This window comes from Pseudorca crassidens, chromosome 1 (genome assembly GCF_039906515.1).
Source record: "Pseudorca crassidens isolate mPseCra1 chromosome 1, mPseCra1.hap1, whole genome shotgun sequence".
NCBI classification, from domain to species: Eukaryota; Metazoa; Chordata; class Mammalia; order Artiodactyla; family Delphinidae; genus Pseudorca; species Pseudorca crassidens.
The window spans coordinates 124,048,336-124,071,829 of NC_090296.1; the positions used below are offsets into that span (position 1 = coordinate 124,048,336).

The 23,494-nt window shown below is 38.7% G+C and overlaps 1 protein-coding gene and 1 pseudogene across 6 annotated transcripts in view; both read left to right on the top strand.

Moving 5' to 3' along the window:
- Nucleotides 1-23,494, top strand: part of SCAPER (S-phase cyclin A associated protein in the ER) — a 492,749-nt gene that overhangs the window by 415,803 nt on the left and 53,452 nt on the right. For all 6 annotated transcript variants that reach the window (XM_067754830.1, XM_067754870.1, XM_067754881.1 and 3 more), the window contains exon 27: nt 4,723-4,878. In XM_067754830.1, the coding sequence (XP_067610931.1) occupies nt 4,723-4,878 (156 nt within the window). The remainder of the gene's footprint in view (nt 1-4,722; nt 4,879-23,494) is intronic.
- Nucleotides 23,281-23,381, top strand: LOC137207299 (U6 spliceosomal RNA; annotated as a pseudogene).

Below are 23,494 nucleotides of genomic sequence, written 5' to 3' on the forward strand. Positions count from 1 at the left end.
TCCGGCCCTGGTCCGGGAAGATCCCACATGCCGCAGAGCGGCTGGGCCTGTGAGCCATGGCCACTGAGCCTGTGCGTCCGGAACCTGTGCTCCACAACAGGAGAAGCCACAACAGTGAGAGGCCCGCGTACCGCAAAAAAAAAAAAAAAAATCAAACATAATAGATATAAACATAACCACAGTAATTTGTTATTGAATGAACACTATAAAAATACATAAATTATAACACGAATAACCTAAAATATGAGGAGGGAGAAATAAAAGTACAGTTGACTCTAGAACAACACAGGTTTAAAATGTGCAGGTCCACTTACATGCAGGTTTTTTTCAATAAATACTACAATGCTACACAATCTGTGGTTGGTTGAATCTGTAGATGCAGAACCGAGGGTATGGAGGGCCAATGATGGGACTTGAGCATCTGCGGATTTGGGTATCTATAGCGGGTCCTGGAACCAATTCCCCACAAATACTGAGGGACAATTGTATAAAGTTTCTGTATGCTATCAAACTTTTTATCAACTTAAAATAGGATGTAATATATATGTTTTATTTAAGCCTATACGAACCTGTAGTAGATACATATAGTGTAAAGAAGTCAAAGCATACTGCCACAAGAAGTCATCAAATCACAAAAGAAAACAGCAGGAGAGGAAGCAAGGATCAAAGGATCTAAAAGCCAGAAAATAATTAGTGAAATGACAATACGAAGTCCTTACCAATCACTAATTATCAATATGTTAAGTGTAAATGGATTAAATTCTCCAATCAAAAGACATAGAGTGGCTGAAGGGATAAAAAAAAAACAGTATCCAACAATATGATGCCTATAAGAGACTCATTTTAGCTTTAAAGACACACATAGACTGAGAGCAAAGGGGTGGAAGATATTTCAAGGAAATGGTAAGCAAAAGAAAGCAGGAGTAGCTATATTTATATCAGATAAAATAGATATTAAGCTAAAAATGGTTAAAAGAAACAAAGAAGGTCATTATATGATAGAGAGGTCAGTCCACCAAGGATATGACAGTGGTGTGGTAAATATTTATGCACCCAACGTCGGAGCACCTAGATATATAAAACTGATACTAAAAGAACTAAAAGGAGAACAAAACAACAATACCATAATATGTCGGGACTTTAATACCCCACTCCCAACAATAGATAGATCTTCCAGACAGAGAATCAGTAAGGAAACAGCAGATTTCAACAACACTATAGGCCAAAAGAACCTAACAGACATATATAGAACACTCCATCCAACAGCAGCAGAATACATATTGTTCTCAAATACGCATGGAACAATTGCTAAGATGAATCCTATGTTACGGCACAAAACAAGTCTCAACAATTCGAGAACACATAACTTATATCAAGTATCTTTTCCAATCCCAGTGGTGTGAAACTGAAAAACAGTAACATTTTACAGTATATACATATGTCAAATCATCACATTGTACACCTTAAACTTACATGATGTATATATCAGCTATATCTCAATAAACATGGGGGAAAAATACATTAGGCCTTCATCTTACACGTTTCAAATGCTTTTTCTGTTTGTCATTATTGCCTTTTAAAATATTTAAGTTTTCTATTATTTTATGATGAAGTATATCAACATACACCTAACAAAATTATCAATACCTGTGTACCAACTTGACAACATTTTTCAGTAACCAATAACATTTTTCCATATTGTCTTAGATCTTTTTTCTTATTGGTAAGAAACCAAATGTTGTAGATACAGCTAACTCCCCATCTCCATCCCTTTCCTCTTACTCTCGCTCAAGATGTAAATCACTATGTTAGAGTGTGTGTATATAGTTCCTATGCATTTTTATAAAATTTTTATATACATGTGTGTAATATATATGTATATATGTAAATATATACAAATATATATAAATATATTTGTGTATATAAATTTTATATGTATATATTTATATATAATAAATATCCATAAACGATATATTCTGCTTTCTATTTTTTGTATTATTTAAATTTTACATAAATGCTATCATACTATTTTGTCAGTTTCTATGTTCACATAACATGGGGTTGAGCACTATGTTGATGCATATAAATCTGATAAATTTATTTTAACTACTCTAAAGATTCTATTAAATGAATAAATTCCCAGTTCATCCATTTTCTATTTGAGGGCAATAGTTTCTATTTTTTCACTATTTCAAGCAATGATACAATGAATATCCTTGTAGAAACCTTCTTTTGCACCTATATGGGAGTTTCTCAAGCTTATATGCCTACAGTAGGAATTTATGAATGTTATGATAAATGCATGTCCAACTTTACCAAGTAACACCAAATTGTTCTCCAAAGTGATTTTACAGATTTCACTTTCCATCAGTAAAGGATAGGAATTCCATTTCCTCATATCCTTATCAGTGTTTTATATTAACTCACTGATTTTTGTCAATCTGATATTTGTGAAATGGTATTTTGTGTTGTCTTCATTTTCATTGTATTTATGATTAGTAAGTTTGCATGCATCTATTTTTAAAATACTAGTAGTACTAGTATTTAAAATACTAGTAGTATTTAAAATACTACTAGTAACAATAAAACTAACAATAAAATGTATCAACTTCTTTGCATGTATTAGCTTATCAGTCACTTATTACAAGAACCTTATACTAACATTCTATTACATTAATAAAGGAAACAGACTAAGAGGGGCAAGGTAATTTGCCCAAGGTCATCCAGTAACTTGCAGGGCTAGGGTTCAGTATGTCAATATGTCATTTTCCTTCATTATAAGATAATAGGGTTAGTGGTCATCATTTCATACTTCCCAATTTTAAAACTGTAGGATAGTGGTCCCCAACCTTTTTGGCACCAGGGACCGGTTTTATGGAAGACAGTTTTTCCACGGACTTGGGAGGGGGCGGTTTTGGGATGATTCAAGCGCATTACATTTATTGTGCACTTTATTTCTGTTATTATTACATTGTAATATATAATGAAGTAATTATACCGCTCACCATAATGCAGCATCAGTGGGAGCCCTGAGCTTGTTTTCACTTGCCACTCACTGATAGGGTTTTGATATGTGTCTGCAGGCAATTAATTTATTATAGTCTCTGTGCAGTCAAACCTCTCTGCTAATGATAATCTGTATTTGCAGCCACTCCCCAGCACTAGCATCTAGTACTTCTTCAGCTCCAGATCATCACGCATTAGATTCTCATAAGGAGTGTGCAACCTAGATCCCTCGCATGCGCAGTTCACAGTAGGGTTCGCACTCCTATTAGAATCTAATGTCGCCGCTGATCTGACAGGAGGTGGAGCTCAGGCGGTAATACGAGCGATGGGTAGCAGCTGTAAATAAAGATAAAGCTGTGACAAAGTGAGAGAGTGGCATGGACATATATACACTACCAAACGTAAAATAGATAGCTAGTGGGAAGCAGCTGCATAGCTCAGGGAGATCAGCTCGGTGCTTTGTGACCACCTAGAGCGGGGGGATAGGGAGGGTGGGAGGGAGACGCAAGAGGGAGGGGATATGGGGATATATGTATACGTATAGCTGATACACTTTGTTATAAAGCAGAAACTAACACACCATTGTAAAGCAATTATACTCCAATAAAGATGTAAAAAAATAAATAAAATAAAGATAAAGCTTTGCTAGCTCACTGGCCGCTCACCTCCTGCTGTGTGGCCTGGTTCCTAACAGGCCACCGATGCTCAGTAACCAGATAAATGCATTTCCAAATGTAAAAGGAGAAAGGGAACATTATTTTATACCTTTTAAATAGTAAACTTAGAAGAGGCTCCAAACATGAATTATTCATCAGCTTTCCTTCCTTTTACAAAAAACTGTATTAGTAAATGAATAGTGATAGGGATTTTAGTGCACTTACAAGCAGAAGCATCAATTCCTTTGCACATGTTGCTGAAAGTTTGTATGTGTTGATTTCCAGAACTGCTGTATTCAGAGTCCTGCGCTTTTCATACATGTAAATGCAGTAGCAGTGAATTGGTATAAAATGTCTAAGCTAAGGCTGATTTATCTACAAGGTCATTTATAGTCTTCAGATATTTTCAATTATTTCTGCTTTGTAGACTAATAAAAGAACTACTGTTGTTGGTCCAGGTTAATAAACGACTCTGGAAAACTGTTTAATAGACTGAAAAGATGAAAATGACTTCATAAGTGTTACTGTCAACTCTCAGGACTGCTGCTTTTCATAACAGAGAGCAATTAGATTCTCACTGTTATACTTCTAATGGTGATAGGGTTTAAAAAAAAAGTAGAGAATCTAAAGTGGCATTAGAAGTTTAGGTTGTAACAGGAGTGTCTGGGTAGCATTATCTTATTTTCTGAATCCCTGAATTCTGGTGAATTTAGCTTCTTAGTACTTTAGGAAGTACTGCTTTTCAAGAGGATAGAGATCATTATAAATCATTTCAATTATTGTCAGACTCTCTAGACCGGTGAGAATGATCAGATGATCACTTTCCTGAAAAAATAGCATCAGAATAACCAAAAGAGAAAAGAGAACCATTTACAGAAATAGCTGATTATTCAGGACTAAATCTTAGGAAATTGTTATTTAAGATGCTGTACCCAAACGTATGTGTGTTGTGTTTGCTTGCTTGAAGGGTCTAAGCCTGTGTTTGTTTAGATTTATCTTTGAAGGTGAAGATGTTGCCAGACTATGCAGATTGCTAACACACATTTCTCCCCACATCTAGCTACGTGGTGAACATTGGTCTGATCGACAAGCTTTGTGGCTGCTTCCTCTCGGTGCAAGGCCCAGTGGATGAGAATCCCAAAACAGCCACATTTCTGCAGCATGCCGCAGGGCTCTTACACGGAATGTGCACGCTGTGCTTTGCTGTCACCGGAAGGTAAGGCCTCTACTTGATGTCAGTCTGGAGTCAACTTTTGAAACATCTCTTGGATGTTGCTCATTTTGGAGTCATTTCATAGGGATGTACATGGTCATCCTGGGCTCTTTTCCTCTTTGTGCTACCTCTGTCCTTATTGGCTTCCCATATTGAGACTTGTCTAATATGTCTCATTTTCCCTGGCTACATGCTCCTGTCAGAGCCTTTTTTTCTTGTTGGTGTCGTAAACTTAACTATAATTTCTACAAGAGACCTTAGAAGTCATCCAGTTCCTCTTCCGCTGAGATCCAGAGGAATCAGGTGATTCTCCTTGAGTCAGCAAGTCAGCGACAAGGCCTAGACCAAATCAAGTCAGGCCTTCAGCGCAACACGGCACAGCTTCACAGTGCCCTGACCGTCACATGCTTTCAATTATCGCCTCCTAAGTTCTTTATTTTCCCCTTTGTCCTTCCAAGGTATCTCCATGAATAAGAGAAAGGAGCCATCCAAAAACAGTAGCCTCCTGACGTCACACATGACCCATGGGCATCATTTTAGCCAGTGTGCCAGGGACTACGACTGGCCTGCTTGGCTCTGTAAACCCCTTCACCCCACCCTGTGGACTGTCCTCAAAAACAGTAATTCTCTAAGAGAGACAGAGTAAACCGCCTCGTGTTCTTTTCTCTCCCCTCCTACCAAGTAAAAATCATTTGCAATAGTGACTCAGTGTTTCCGATAGAAATATGACCTATCCCTCAGGCATATTAAGGATGTTCAGTAAAACAATTTTCTTACAATTAAATTCTAAACAACACTGCATACAAATATATATATATATATATATATATATATATATATATATATATATCTCAGGGATTTGTCAAGAAGAAAACTAATGATTTGAAACTAATAAAGTCTAGGTACTTAAAGAAATCTTATCCAGCCGTATTCAATGTACACACAATGCTAATGTCTATATTCAGAATATTTTAAAAGAGAATTTGTTTCCTGAAATGAACTTCCTCAACATTTGTTAGTCTGTTATGCATAGGACCCCGACACCCACCTATTCTTCCTTATTCTTGCCTAGTCCCTCTACCCTGAGTCACATTTCTAGGAAGATTAAGACTGTCTGAGTATCAAGGAAGCCAAGCACGACCTGTAGTCAGTGTTCCACTTAGTCTGTTCCCTCTAGAAATGTAGCCAGAGCCTACCTTCCAGGGATTTGATGAGAACTCAGGAAGTGGCTATGTGTAGGTCTGTGACCTAAGTAAGCTCGGGTGGTCCCACACTGCCCAGAGGCTGGCAGCAGTGACAGGGCTCCATCCAGGGCCCTGGCACCTGCCAGCTTGGAGGCTGCCATGCTGCCCAGCTAGCTCCTGTGCAGTAGCCAGGCCACTCCCTGGGAGGTATCCTCTCACCCAGGAGACCCTTCCAACACTCACTCTTTTGTATACACACCATTATAAACCTGCCAGCGTCTCAAGTCTTTGTCACCTATACTCTTTCCTTGACTACAGATGAATATCACACATAAACATTTCCATATGTGGTTGTTGTAAAGTTTGTGGGCTTCAGCTTTCACTTACACATGGATTCAGTCACTTGAAATCTGTGGAACTTGAAAGAAGTTTAAAGGTCATTAATAGCCACTCATTTTTATAGGGAAAGCAACTGAGCCAAACTAACTTGAATTAGGACCCAAGATTCCTCCCTTGGTGTTCCCTCCTACACACTTGACTTTATATTATTCAAAATATGGTAGCATACGTTTTGTTTCTTTGAAAAGTTTCTCAATTACATATGTGGAAAACAAGATCCTCTTCTCTTTAACACACACAGTCATGTCCTTGTCTAGTAGACATTGACTGAACATCTGCCTTGGGCCAGACACCAAGCTAAGTACTAAGGTTACTGCCCTCAGGGAGCCCAGAGTCTGGTGTGGAGTCAGACTTGCAAATTAATAGCTACAACATAATAGCTGCAACAGAAGAGAATGTGCCCAGAGAAGGAAGTAAAGCACTTCAAAAGGAGGTCAAGAAGGGCTTCAATGGCCTAAATCTTAAAGGATCCAGGAAGACAAGTGGAGTAAAGAATTCATTCGGGAGAAAGGGCATAATATGGGCACTGCATGATATAGTAGATGTTATTGGTGCCTGTGGCCTATCAGGTCACCTACAAGTGGCTTCCTGTATTTCTCTGCCTGAGGATATTCACTGAACAAGTAGCTGTTCGCTAGAAGTGCCAGGGAGTTAACACCCCCAGGAGTGACTCTCCAACAATACATTGGTGGGTAATATCCCAGCTCCGCTAACCCTCAGTGGGACGATCCTGAGGTACGTTCTGTACGGTTTCTCAAAGGGACCCAGTGGTAACCTGTTCATTAACACTTACTTGATTAGCTTTTCTCCCTACCCTCTTTTCCTTCTCTACTTCCTCACAGATAAACTACTAACACCCATATCTTTGTTTCAGGGACTGCTTTGGGGGCAACCCAAACCAAGAGTTATGGATATATAAGACATTGTCTCATGTTCAGTTTGATGTAGTTTACAATAGGGTGACTGTGAAGAGTGGCAGGAGATGAGGTATTCAGTGCACTCCGTACATGTTCAAATTTCTGTGATAGGATGATCACTCCTGAAAACTATAGAAATGACTGGAATGGCATGAGCCTAGAGGCAGAAGGAATAGTAAAAAGGCTCTTGAAATGTTGAGGGCTGTGGAGACAGTAGAAATAGAGAGGAGCAGATACATTGAGGACACAGAATAAATGTAAGGGAAATGGCATAGAGCTGATAGTATGGGGTGTAAAAGGAAGTGAGGAGTCTGCAATGACTCCCAAGTTTCTGACTTGAAATTTTTGAGTGGTAGATGGTGTAGTCTCCAAATTAGGGGATATATGTGGTTTTCCATGATTCTAGACATGCCCAAGGATTATCCAGGCAGACCAAAGTGTGAGTGTGTATGTATGAAGTTTATATATAAAACCTTATTCTATACGTATATACACACACTCATAAAATGAAGTATAATTATTTCTATGTACATATACAACTGGATTTTAAATAAATCAATGATTAACCCTTAGTGGTTTTTAAGAATTCTTCATCTATTTTTTACCCAATATAATTTCCTTCTCCAACCTCAGTTACTCTGCAAATTTCTATTGGTAGGCCTTGCTGCAAAAGCAGGTTCGGGTGGTTTCCTGGCTTAATTTACCTAGGAAATTCTTAGCAGTATCAGTGTAAGCTGCTTCTCTGAGAGACAAGAAGAATGACCCCTGTCTGGTGTTCTTCCTCTCATCCTTCAATCTTCCAGTATTTCCTGAATACTGCCAAGCTACAGGAATACAGGGAGTTTTTCCTACATCTTCTGATTTGTTTACCTCTAATATTTACAGCCCATTTTGTGCTACAATACTTCCCATTTCTTTGTGGAAATTATATTTTTAAACTATAATGACCTGTTGAAAGCACTTTGTTGCATGTGTTAAATAGTCTCAGCACAAGGTCAAAGCCGTGTGTGGGGAGAAAGGTAGCTTGGTGGTTGTTATACTAGAGGAATTCACATAATTCCTGTTGGGGCTGCCAAGGGAAGCCAGCCAGAGCCTGAGCGCTGAGGAAGGCTTGTCCTCAAAGCCCTTCTGTGACCAACAGGAGTAAAAGACAAAGGGGGCCCAGAGAGACCTTCAAAAACTGCCTCTTGTGAACTGGCAGACCCTGAGATAATTATGTACACTAATTGATAGCACAGGGCTTTGAGTAAACACTTTGCAGTCTGCCGGTGGCCGGCCTTTGTGATGGTGATTATAGCAGGTCTGCCTTTGCACTGCCCTGCTATTGTGCCCTTAATCTTCTAATTTTTACCTAGGTTTTCTGAAAGACAATTTGGGTGTCAGTATTTACACTGTTAATCTCTGCTTCAGCATGGGGGAGAAAAGTACTCACATGATTTTTGTACCAGCCTTGGTTTTGAACAGTAAACTTGCATTTCTTTAAGTAAAAATCGAAATTGTGATCTTCTGGTGAAAGGATTGATTTTTATATTAGGATTACTCTACAATTTTAATATGCGAATTGTTCACAAGCTATAATTCTTAATCACTTCAACAAAATTCAACAATCTGTAATAGGACTTTCAGAAATGACTGTTGGGCCTTAACTGTTACCAGTTTTCCATTCTTGGGCCTGCAAGAAATAAGGAAAAAAGGATAGTTTTCAAATCTCAGGGCAGTGACTCAACTGCCGTAATTGGCTAAGGCTCAAGTCCCCCTTAAGGTGCTGGCTCCGTAGCCAAACTAATAGGATCCGAACAGTAATGAGTGATTATAAATTGTAACCAACACAAAACCTTTCAGTTAATCAGCAATCATTTCTAGATGCATAACTATGCAAAGTACTATAGCAAGAGTGCCAAGAAGTAGTGGATCCAAAGTGAGAGAGTTTACAGTCCTTGTGACTGCACAGAAGAAAAACAGGAGCTTGTAAAACTTAGTTAATTCTGACTGGTTGGAAAACACTATTGTGAATGCTAGAATATTTTTACACAAAAAGAAATTTGTTACTATGTGTATTTGTGGTTTTTATTTTCGCATCTGTAAACTACAATAACAAAATGAGTTCTAGCCAAGGTCTCTGGAAACCTGTGTCATAAAAAGATAAGAATGGGGGCTTCCCTGGTGGCGCAGTGATTGAGAGTCCGCCTTCCGATGCAGGGGGCACGGGTTCATGCCCTGGTCCGGGAAGATCCCACATGCCGCGGAGCGGCTGGGCCCGTGAGCCATGGCTGCTGAGCCTGAGCGTGCGTCCGGAGCCTGTGCTCCACAGCGGGAGAGGCCACAGCAGTGAGAGGCCCGCATACCGCAAAAAAAAAAAAAAAAAGATAAGAATGATTTGTAATTTAGCCCATTAATTATGTGGATATAAATGAGTGCTTCTCAAGTGTTTAAGGGTGCTTGAAAACCATTTGTTCAAGCAAAGGTAAACTTTAACTCTGCCTGCCTGAATTATTCATTCATTCATTAGACAAATATTTATACAGTGCTTGCTCTGTGCCAGGCCCTGTGCTAGGCTTGGGAGAAAACAAAAATGACTAAGATGTTGATTGAGTCCTCAAGGACCTTGTAAGCTAGTAAAGAAGAGGTATATACAAATATCCATGGTATAAGGCAGAGAGTGTTACAGAGGATAGAAGATAACACACAAAAAGCACTTAGCATGCTGCCTGGCACATAGTAAATGCTTAATAAATATTGGATTATCACATCATCATTGATGGACTTCAGAGGAGGGAGAGATCACTCTTAGTTGTAGGAATTAGCTGTTTTCTAGAGCAACTAAAATTTAATCTAGGCCTTGGAAGATAAAAAGGGTTGGAACATTTAGAGTTGAGAAAAACATAGACAAAGAAAATAGCATACGCAAAGACATCAAAGCAGAAAAAAACATGAAGAATGAACAGAGTACTTAATTTGGCTGGATTTTGAGATGTATGTATTGGTGATTTTAGTGCCTACCAGACTGTTATGATGTTCAAATGAGGTAATAAATATAAAAATACTGTGTGATATATAAAACAATCTGCTGAATGTGGTGGTGGCAGTGGTGTCGTTAAAAGCCTTTGATCAGGGCAATGACATGCTAAAAACCATATTTGGGAGTTATCATGTGAAAGTGTATGAGAGAGGCTGTAGAAAGTGGGAAAGACCATTAACAGCATCTGGGCAAGAGGCAAAAGGAATGGAAAAGAAGAATCTTTTTTTTTTTTTTTTTTTTTTTTTTTGCGGTACGCGGGCCTCTCACTGTTGTGACCTCTCCCACTGCGGAGCACGGGCTCCGGACGCGCAGGCTCAGCGGCCATGGCTCACGGGCCCAGCGGCTCCGCGGCATGTGGGATCCTCCCGGACCGGGGCACGAACCCGTGTCCCCTGCATCGGCAGGCGGACTGTCAACCACTGTGCCACCAGGGAAGCCCGAAGAATCTTTTTAAATCCTCTCATAGTCTCTCTTTTTATGTATGGTATCACTGGTCTCTCGGGCATCAGGCTCCAGATGTCATCTCTCTCTCATCCGTCTTCCTTGTACCCCAGATCTAATGTGCTGTCACGTTCCATTGACTGGAAGGAACCTTAAAGTCACCTTAATCCAGTCTTCTGTTCAGATTTGTAGCTCTTCAGTAACTTCTTTCAGTTTACATTTGAGTATCTCCATTGACAGGGAACTTATTATTTACCAGGGGAGCCTATTCTATCATTGATCAGTTTTTTTTTTTTTCATTGATCAGTTTTAATGCTTTAAAAGCCTCTCCTTATACCAAGCTGTAATCCATCTCCTTAATACTACCTACTAGTACTAGTCCTATTTGCTCCTTGGCAACATATAGATTATTCTAACCCCACTCTTCTCCCTACACTTCTCCCGTCTCACCAAACCACATATTCTCCTTTGCTTTCATTCTTGTTCCAGTTACTGTGGTTGTGTAACAAATTACCCCAAAACTTAGTGGCATAAAATGACAATCTATTAATCTCACAGATTCTGTATTTCAGGAATTCTATCAAGATACAGGGAGAATGGCTCATCTTTGTTCCACAGTCTCTAGGCCTCAGTTGGAAGACTTGAAGGCTGGAGGTTGGAATCATCTGTGTGCTTGTTCACACATGACTGTAGTTCATGCTACCTGTTTGTTAGGGACCTTTCCATGTGGTCCCTCTGCACAGGCTAATTTGGGCTGCACAGCATGGTGGAGGTTCAAAGGAGGAGCATCCTGACAAGTGAGAGAGCTAGGTGAAAACCATGTCACCTTTTATGACCTAGCCTCAGGAGTCATGCAGCATCCCCTCCACTGAATTCTGTTCAGCAAGGCAGCCACAGAGTCCCATTCAGCTTCAAAGGGAGGAGAAGTAGACTCCCATCTCTTCATGGGCAATATAAAGGTTCTGGAAGAGCGTATTGTACCAGAAATATTGCTATGTTTATGTTTGAAAAATAGAGTCTTCCACGTTCCAACCTACCCTAGAGATAAATGTGTTCCCAGTATCCTGTTCTCATCTGTATTCTTTCCTCTCTGCAGTCTCATACTTGGTATTATCATTTCTCTTGGCATCTTTAGCCACTGTCCTCAGACAAAAGGCTTGCTGGTGTTGGGAGATGGAGAATGAAGTGAACATAAGACTAAACAAGTGTAACTAAAGGAAATAACATTTGTTGAACACTGTTTATGTGCCCCAGGCTAAGGGCTCCTCATGAGTTATCTCCCAGCAATCCTCACACTGTCCAAGGGAGCATAACAGCCTCTAGACTGATAAGGAAGAGTGATTGTCCGAATCCTTCAGGTCTGGAAAGTGAGAAGAATACAGGAACAGGAACCTCTGGGCTGTCTCTATATTCACAATTGGGCAAATGCTAGTACAGAGATTTCTGAAAGATCTATCCCAGCTGGTAATAAAGTCGTAGTTGACTTGTAGGGACAGAAAGATGATCGCTTCATTGCTGCAATTCAAACTGTGTGTCTACTGTGTGCTAGGCACTATGCCAGAGAAAGGGAGCTGCCTGGGCCTTAGCCCACAGGGCCAGCATTTAGGGGCAGGCTTCGCTGACTTACTACTCCCAGAGGGGAGAGGGTGTGATGAAGGTAGTCTGCCAATACGTATGCAGGCTCACCACACTTAGGATAGCAGAATATATCTGGTGTACACTTGCAGTTGAACTCCCACTGGCTCTAGGACTTTGGGGGTCAGGATCTCAAGAGGAAAATCCTTTTGTACTGTTGTATTGAAGAGCCCAGGTTTGGGAGTCAGAAAAATGTGAATGCAGTTCCTGCTCTCCTAGCTCTGTGACCAGTGACAGATTCTTTAGCTTCTCAGTGCCTGTTTCCTCACATTATAAACATGAATTTGACAATTCTTCTTCACAGAGTTGGTCAGGATAGGGGCAAATGGGGGCTAACATGTCTGTCACCCTAACCTTCTGCCCAAGGTGCTTTTTTATATATATTTATTACACCCCACCCTGTTCCAAAAAGATTTGAGATGGCTTATAGAAGTATATATGTCTTCTTATTTTTAAAAAATAGATGAAAAAATTAGAATAAAAGAAAATAGGTAAGGAAAAGTAAATGAAGCCAGAAGCAAGTGAAGTTAAGGCATAAACCATATTCATAAACAAGCCCCTGGTAGACATTTCCTCTTGGAATTCCTACTGGCAGTTTCTACCAGGAACTTATATTTAATATGTCAGATTCTAAGCTCATTGGCTTTCATCCAAAGTTGGCTTTTCCTCCTGATTACCTTACTCTGCTCATGACTGTAGTAATATGAACAAATTTTAAGACCTCAGACTTTTATTATCTTTGACTTCTGTCTTTCAGAATCCAATCCAGTCCTATGCAATTAAATCAAAAAGATGCTTGCCACAGAAATATGAGGTGGCTCCTGTTATTTATACCTATGACTTGATATTTGTCTACTTCTAATTCACTAGTTCCTTTGTCCTGTGTATATGTTTTGTGTCTTCAAATGAAAAGGTTTCCCTAAGGAGAGAGACTAAATATCCTAGCAGCTCCCCTTCAGGCACCTAGCATCAGGCTATAAACAAAATAAGAAGTCGGTAAGTAGCTATGACTGGCAGCATTAGCAAATACTGGTGTGCACCATCGACCTATGCCAGGGCCCCATTTCCTGGGCTTACTCTTAGCATAGGAAGAAGAGGTGCCTGTGTCTCACGTTCTTCCTCCCCTAAGGTAAGAAGGAGACGTCCAAGGCCTTCGTGCCTTTGGCATACCTTTCTGAGACCAGTTCTCTCTCTCTTCCTTCCATTGCTTTAGCAAATCTTTATTACTGTTTACTGAGCACTTGATATGTGCCAGACACTTGTCGAGGTATTAGGGATCCAGTGGTGAACAAAATACTCACTCTGTGGAGCTCACAGTCTAACAGGAGAAAAAGATGATAAACCAGTAAATGAATAAGATAATTTTAGCTAGTGATAGTGATATGAGAAAATAAAGCAGGGTAATATAGCAGAGTGATTTGGGTGAGTGGTCAGGGAAGGCCTCTCTGGGAAGATGACACTGAGCTAAGAAGGAGCCAACTCTGTAAAGATCGGAGGGAAGAGTATTCTAGTTGAGCAGAATAGGAAGTTGATGACTACCAAATATCTGAAGTGGGTGTGTACCAGAAACATAGAAGGCAGTGTGCTGGAATGTGATGAGCAAGAAAGTGCTAGGAGACGAAGGGCCAAGAGATCAGGACAGAGAGAGTGGAAGTTTGGGTTTTATTCTAAGTGTGATAGGAAGCCACTGGAGGATTTTAAGCAGGAGAGCAGCATGATCTGATTACTTAAAAAGTAATGGATTTTTACTCTGTGTAGAATGGATTATAGGGGCAAGAGTGGAAGCAGGAAAGATTAATTAGGAGGGTACTGCATCACGCAGCCCAGATATGACAGTTTTTTCCTCCCAGTTACTCACCCAGAAGAAGTAATTGCTTTCATTTGGCAACACAGCAGAGCCTCTGGCAGAGCTCCTTCAGCCTAACTGCCAAATGCTAAAGATAAGAGAAGCCCAAAATATCAGCTGAACTAGCCAAAATCAGCACAGGGCCCTTTTGTGTTTTACAGTGATAATGAGAAAACTGAAGATAGAGAGGTCAGAAAAGTCCCATCTGAGAAGCATTCTTGGACAACAGTCCTAGTCTGTAGTTCCAAGATCTAGGACCATATACTGTTGTCAGTCATCCAGAGCTGCCGTATTCTCACCTTTTGGACTCCTCCCTGCCCTTTCTCCATTCACCTTTGGTTGTCCCCAGACTGTCTTTATCTTCCACTTTCTTGGTCCTCCTCCCAGACCTCTGCCAGAGACCACAGTTTCTTCTTAGGGGCCTCACCCTTTACCTTCCATTCTCATTGGTGTCCTCTTGGTCTTCTTCTTTCTCAAGCGTGTTCTAGGTTGTTGATCTCCAACAACAAGAATGTCTCTCTGTTTTCATCATCTATCACTTCTCTTCCCAGAAAGGTTTCCTTCTCAAAAGTTCCTCTTTGAATTCAACTGAAACTAATGACCAGGTACTTTGGAAATCCTCCCAAGTAATCAGCCAGCCTCACCCTACCTAATATTCTCACTATTTAATTTCTCCTATATTTTTCCTCTTCTCTAACCAAATGTCCAGACTATCTTATAGTGCTTACACATGTATCTTTTCCACCTTGAGTTTTCTCTTGCTCTAATATCTCTACTAAGTCATCCTCATTCCCTTCAACAGGGCTCCAAATTAGATCTGCATTAAACAAGCTATTTTCTCCCTCTACTGTATATATAAAATATAGGGGGGGGGGGTGTGCATGTGTGTGTCTGTGTAGGAGACTATAATTTTTGAAGTAGATTCACACCTGTTATAACACCCCAGAACTGAACAGAATCTTAGACATCATCCTGTCCATTGCCCAGCTGAGTTTTGAGTGCCCTCTGTCAATTCAGTGAATGTATTCCTCCACTGATTCAGAATAGTTAAGAATGTAATACCTCACCAACAGCCCATTTAACTTTTGGGTGTTCTGATTGTTAGAAAATTTTCTGTAAGTTTATCTAATATCTGCTTTCGGGTAGCATCTCTCCTCTGGTGTCATAAATAACAGTGTAATACCTCTTCAGTTTGAAGATAACCTTTATATCCTCCAGTTCTGAAATAAATTTCCCAGTACTTTCAAATGTACCTCAGGTGACATTGTTTCCACATAGTTTTACGACACAATTCACTTTCCTTGGGAACTTTCTGATACATCAGTGTCCTGAATGTAGTGCCATACCCAGTGCTAGAACCAGTACTTCCAGAGTAGTTGTTCATTGCAGTGGATCAGGATAAACCTTTCTGGTTGTGTACGTTTTACTCCTCTTAGCTCAGTCAAAATTGAATTATATTCATGGGTAATCAAGCAAGACTGTTTCTTCATTTGAATGGATAGGAAGCTAATTTGCTAAGTCTTTTCCCCCTACTTATCATTGAAAGCTATATTCCAGTCCCCTGTCACTTGCCTTCTTCCCATCCTAAACCTATGCAGTTAGTTTTTAAATCTAAAAATAGGATTTAATAGTCATTTCTATAAATTTCATCCTTTTTTAGTCCTCATTTATTTTTAATTAAACTTTTTTATTTTTTACTTCCTCCTCCTTGAAACTATCTTCACTTTGCTTCTAGGGCATCACACTTCCCTGCTTTTCCTCCTACCCCACTGGTTTCATTTTTCAGTTTCCTTTGATGATTTATTTTCATCTCCCCAACTTCTACACTTTGGAGTATCCCAAGGCTCAATTCTCAGACTAATCTATGTTCACTCACTAGATGAGCTGGCTTTAAATACCATCTGTGTGTTGATGACTCCCAAATATCTCAAGCCCAGATCACTCCTCTGAACTCAGACTTGTATATTTATTCATTTATTCAACAGATGTCTATTGAGTGGCTACTCTATGTCAGATACTGTTCTAAGCCCTGGAGACAGACAAAATTCCCTACCCTTGGGAAGCTCATTTTATCCAACTTCTGATCCAGTATCTTCACTTAGGTGTCTAATAGGCATCTTGAATTTAACAAGTTTAAAGGTGAACTCCTCATTTTCCTCCCCAGACATGCTCTATCCACTGTCTTTCCCATTTCTGTAAATGGCAGCCACATTCTTTTAATTACTCAGGCAAAAAAAACCACTGAGCCATTTTTTACTCCTCTTTTTCTCACCCCACATTCATTCTATCAGGAAATCCTATTGGTTTTCCCTTCTGAATATTTTTCAGAATCCAGCTACTTCTTACCACATCCATGACTACCATCCTGGTTCATCCACCATGATCTCTCACTTGGATGATTGAAACAGTCTCTTAATTGGCCTCTCTGCTTCTGTCTTGGCTCTTCTAACAACTTTTCAACCAATTAGCTATAGTGATTATTTTTAAACCAAAGTCATATTATATAACCCTTCTGCTCAAAACCTTACAATGGCTTTCCATCTCATTCAGTAAAACCCTTATAATGTCCTTACAATGCTCTACAAGACCCTACCTGATCGTCTTCCTGTTTCCTCTCTGACCTCATCCCCCATTGTTCCTCCACTTTGCTTAACCAGCTGTAGCCACACTGGCCTTCTTGCTGTTTCTTGAATATGTCATGCATGCTCCTGGCTCCAAGCCTTGGGACTTGCTGTTCCTCTGCCTAAAAACACCCTTGCCTCAGGTATCCACATGGCTTCTTTCCTCACTTTCTGTAGAATTCTGTCTAAATAGCACTTTAGAAAGTGTTTCCCCAACCACCCTATATAAAATAGCATCACACACACACACACAAACACACACACCCCTGCATCTTCATTCCCTACCCATATCCCCTGCTCTTCTACAGTACTTAGCACACCTGACATACTATATATTACATGTGATACTTGTTTATTTGTTCATTGTATCTCGTACACTAAAATGTAAGTTTTATTAGAAAGAGAACATGGATTTTACTGCTGAATCCCAGTGCCTAGAAAAGTGCTTACACAGAGTAGGTCCTCAGTAAATATTTGTTGAATAAATGAATCATGAATGAATAGGCCCATGTGACAGAATAATGCCCCTCCTGAACATTCTACCCCAAAGCAAAATACACATTCTTCTCAAGTGTGTATGGGACATTTTCCAGGATAGAATACCATGTTAGGCCACTAATTAAGTCTCAGTCGATTTTAAAAGGTAGACATCATACAGAATATCTTCTCTGACCTTAATGGGATGAAGTAAGAAATCAATAATAGAAGTAAAACTAGAAAATTCACAGATTTGCAGAAATTAAACAAAACACTCTTAAACATTACATAATGATCAGGGATCAATCCAAGAAGAAGATGTAACAATTGTAAATATATATGCACACAAGATAGATGCATCTAAAAACATAGAGCAAATATTAACAGACATAAAGGGAGAAATTGTCAGTAACACAATAATAGTAGGGGACTTTAACACCCCATTTATATCAATTGACAAATCATCCAGACAGAAAATCAATAAGGAAGCACTGGCCTTAAATTACACATTAGACCAAATGGACTTAATAGATATATAAAGAAGATTCCATCCAAAAGCAACAGAATACATATTCTTTTAAAGTGCACATGGAGCATTATCCAGGATAGATCACATCCTAGGCCACAAAACAAGTCTCAGTAAATTTAAGAAAATTGAAATCATATCAAGCATCATTTCCAACCACAACACTATGAGACTAGAAATCAACTACAAGAAAAAACTGCAAAAATTACACAGGTGAGGCTAGACAGTGTGCTACTAAACAACCAATGGATCACTAAAGAAATCAAAGAAGAAATTTTAAAATACCTGGAGACAAATGAAAACAAAAACACAGCAATCCAAAATCTATGGGACACAGCAAAAGCAATTCTAAGAGGGAAGTTTATAGTGATACAAGATTACCTCAGGAAACAAGAAAAATCTCAAACAAACAACCTATCCATACACCTAAAGGAACTACAAAAAGAACAAACAAAACCCAAAATTAGTAGAAAGAAAGAAATCACAAAGATAACAACAGAAATAAATGAAACAGGCTGTAAAAAAAAAAATAGAAAAAATCAGTGATACCAAGAGCTGGTTCTTTGAAGATAAACAAAATTGATAAACCTTTAGCCAGATACATCAAGGAAAAACAAAAAAACAGAGCACAAATCGATAAAATCAGAAATGAAAACAGAGAAGTTACAGCCAGCACCACAGAAATATAAAAGATTATAAGAGATTACTACAAACAACTATATGCCAATAAACTGGACAGAAGAAATGGACAAACTCCTAGATATGTACTATCTTCCAAGACTGAGCCAGGAAGAACTAGAAAATATTAACAGATCAATTACCAGTAATGAAATTGAATCAGGAATTTTAAAACCTCCCAAAAAACAAAAGTCCAGGACCAGACAGCTTCACAGGTGAATTCTACCAAACATTTAGAGAAGAGTTAACATCTGTGCTTCTCAAACTTCCAGAAAGTTACAGAGGAAGGAATGCTTCTGAACTCATTCTACAAGGCCCACATCACCCTGATACCAAAACCAGACAAATATATCACAAGAAAAAGGAAATACAGGCCAGTAACACTGATGAACATAGATGCCAGAATCCTCAAAATATTAGCAAACCAAATCCAACAATACATTAAAAAGATCATAAACCATGTTCAAGGGGAAATTATCCAGGGAAGCACAGATGGTTCAGTATCCACAAATCAATCAGTGTGATACACCACATTAAAAAATTGAGGAATAAAAATCATATGATCATCTCAATAGATGCAGAAAAAACTTTTGACAAAATTCAACATCGATTTATAATAAAAACTCTCCACAAAGTGGGTATAGAGGGAACATACCTCAACATAAGAAATGACCATATATGACAAACTCATAGTTAATTACATACTCAACAGTGAAAAGCTGAAAGCATTTCCTCTAAGGCCAGGAACAAGACAAGGATGCCCGGTCTCACCACTTTAATTTATTTATTTTTTATTTTTTATTTTTTTTGCAGTACGTGGACCTCTCACTGTTGTGGCCTCTCCCGTTGCGGAGCACAGGCTCCGGACGCACAGGCTTAGCGGCCATGGCTCACGGGCCCAGCCACTCCGCGGCATGTGGGATCTTCCCAGACCAGGGCATGAACCCGTGTCCCCTGCATCGGCAGGCAGACTCTCAACCACTGCGCCACCAGGGAAGCCCCTCACCACTTTTATTCAACATAGTATTGGAAGTCCTAGGCACAGCAATCAGACAAGAAAAAGAAATGAAATGAATCCAGATTGGTAAGGAAGAAGTACTGTCACTGTCTTCAGATGATATGATACTATACATAGAAAATCTGAAAGACACCACCAAAAAACTACTACAGCTTATCAATGAATTCAGTCAAGTTTCAGGACACAAAATTAATATACAGAAATATGTTGCATTTCTATACACAAACTGTCAGAGAAATTAAGGAACAATCCAATTTACAATCACATCAAAAAATAAAAGAAAATAAAATACCTAAGAATAAATCTAACTAAGGAGGTAAAAGACCTATACTCAGAAAACTCTAAGAAACTGATGAAAGAAATTAAAGATGACATAAACAGATGAAAAGATATATACCATGTTCATGGATTTTAAGACTTAATATTGTTAAAATGACCATACTACCTAAGGCAATCTACAGATTCAATGTAATCCCTATCAAAATGCCAATGGCATTTTTGACAGAGCTAGAACAAATAATTTTAAAATTTGTATGGAAACACAAAAGACCCCAAATAGCCAAAACAATCTTAAGAAAGAACAGAGCTGGAGCTATTACGCTCCCTGACTTCAGACCATGCTACCAAGTTGCAGTAATCAAAACAGTTTGGTACTGGCACAAAAACAGACACATAGCTCACAGAACAGAATAGGGAGCCCAGAAATCAACCCACACACTTATGGTTTCTGTGACAAAGGAGGCAAGAATATACAAGGGAGAAAAGTCAGTCTCTTCAGTAAATGGTGCTGGGGAAACTGGACAGTTACATGTAAAAGAATGAAATTAGAGCATTTTCTCACATGATATGCAAAAATAAACTCAAAGTGGATTAAAGACCCAAATGTAAAACTGGAAACCATCAAACTCCTAGAAGAAAACAAATAGAATACTCTTTGACATAAATCCAGTATTTTGAGGGATCTGACTCCTAAGGCAAAGGAAACAAAAAGAAAAGTAAACAAATAGGACCTAATTAAACTTAAAAGCTTTTTCACAGCAAAGGAAACCATTGACAAAGTGAAAAGACAACCTACTGAATGGGAGAAAATATTTACAAATGATGCAACCGACAAGGGGTTAATATCCAAAATATATAAACAGCTCATACAACTCAATATCAAAAAAAGAACAAACAACACTATTAAAAAATGGGCAAAAGACCCAAAAAGACATTTCTCTAAAGAAGACATACAGATGGCCAGTAGGCACATGAAAAGATGCTCATCATCACTAATTATTAGAGAAATGCAAATCAAAACTACAATGGGGTACAACCTCACACCAGTCAGAATGGCCATCATTAAAGAGTCTACAAATAATAAATGCTAGAGAGGGTGTGGAGAAAAGGGAACCCTCTTACACTGTTGGTGGGAATGTAAATTGGTACAATCACTGTGGAAAACAGTATGGAGGTTCCTCAAAAAACTAAAAATAGAATTGCTGTATGATCCAGCAATCCCACTCCAGGGCATATACCCAGACGAAAATATAATTTGAAAAGATACATGCACCCCTATGTTCATAGCAGCACTGTTTACAATAGCCAAGACATGGAAACAACCTAAATGTCCATCGACAGATGAATGGTTAAAGATGTGGTATATATATATCCAAGGGAATATTATCAGCCATAAAAAAAGAATGAAATAATGCCATTTGCAGCAACATGGATGGACCTTAGAGGTTGTCATGCTAAGTGAAGTAAGTCAGAAAGAGAAACAAATACCATATGATATGACTTATATGTGGAATCTAAAATACGACACAAATGAACATATCTACAAAACAAAAACAAACTTAACAGATAAAGAGAACAGATTTGTGGTTGCCAGGGGGAGGCAGGATGGGGAAGGAAAGTTAGCTGGGAGTTTGGGATTAGCAGATACAAACTACTATATATAGGATGGGTAAACAAGGTCCTACTGTATAGCACAGGGAACTATATTCAATATCCTGTGATAAACCATAATGGAAAAGAATATATATATACATATATGTGTGTGTGTGTGTGTGTGTATATATATATATATATATATATATATATATATGTATATATAGCTGAATCACTTTGTTGTACAGCAGAAATTAAACACGGCATTGTAAATCAACTATACTTCAATAAAATTCTAAAAACCACGAGATAACACCTCACACCTGTCAGAATGACTATCATCAAAAAGACCACAAATAACAAATGTTGGCAAGGATATGGAGGAAAGGAAACCCTTGTACACTGTGGGTATAATATAAATAGGTGTAGCCACTCTGGAGAACAGTATGGAGGTTCCTCAAAAAACTAACATTAGAACTACCATATGATGCAGTAATTCTACTCCTGGGTGTCTATCCAAAGAAAATGAACACACTAATTTGAAAAGATACATGCACCCAGTGTTTATAGCCACATTATTTACAGTAGTCAAGATATGGAAGTAACCTAAGTGTCCATCAACAGATGAATGGAAAAAGGAGATGCATACACACATACACACAATGGAATACTACTTGGCCATAAAAAGAATAAAATTTTGCCATTTGCATCAACATGACTGGACCTGGAGATGTTATGCTTAGTGAAATAAATGACACAGAGAAAGACAAATGCTGCGTGTTATCACTTGTATGTGGAATCTAAAAAAATAAACTAATGAATATAACAAAACAGAAACAGACTCACAGATATAGAGAACAAACTAGTGATTACCAGTGTAGAGAGGGAAGTGGGGAAGAGCAACGTAGAGGTAGGGGATTAAGAGGTACAAACTACTATCTATAAAATATACTACAAGGATATATTGTACAGCACAGGGAATATAGCCAATATTTTATAATAACTTTAAATGGAGTATAATCTATAAAAATTTCAATCACTACATTGTACACTTGAAACTAATATAATTGTAAGTCAGCTATACCTCAATAAAAAATAAAATAAATTAAAAACTCATGGGACAGTAAAAGCACTGTCAAGGGGAAAGTGTATAGCTATTAGCATTTACACTAAAGCAACTAGAAATATCTCAAATCAAAAAATTAACTAGGGACTTCCCTGGTCATGCAGTGGTTAAGAATCTGCCTACCAATGCAAGGGTCATGGGTTGGAGCCCTGATCCAGGAAGATCCCACATGCTGCGGAGCAGTTAAGCCCATGCACCACAACTACTGAGCCTGTGCTCTAGAGCCCACGAACCACAACTACTGAACCCCACATGCCTAGAGCTCATGCTCCACAACAAGAGAAGCCACCGCAATGAGAAGCCCATGCACTGCGATGAAGAGTAGCCCCCGCTTGCCACAACTAGAGAAAGCCTGTGTGCAGCAACGAAGACCCAACGCAGCCAAAAATTAATTAATTAAAAAAAAAAAACTATACAACTTAAAGGAACTAGAAAAAAAGAACAGACTAAACGCAAGCCTAGCAAAAGGAAGGAAATAATTAAGATTATGGCAGAGATCAATTAAGTTGAGAATAAAATAACAATAGAGATAATCAGTGAAACCAAAAGTTGGTTCTTTGAGAAGATCAATAGAATTGACAAACCTTCAGCTAGAAAACAAGAGTGAGAACTCTGAAATTACTAAAATCAGAAATGAAAATGGGGTGCTCACTTTGACAGTGCATATACTAAATTAGAATGATACAAAGATTAGCATGGTCCCTGCACAAAGATGACACTCAGATTCTTGAAGTGTTTTTTTTTTTATGGTTGTAGTATAGTATTGTATATTGAAATTATAAAAGAGTAGATTTTAAGCATTCTACCAAAAAAAAAATTAACTATATGAGGTAATGGATGTTTTAACTTGATGATAGGAA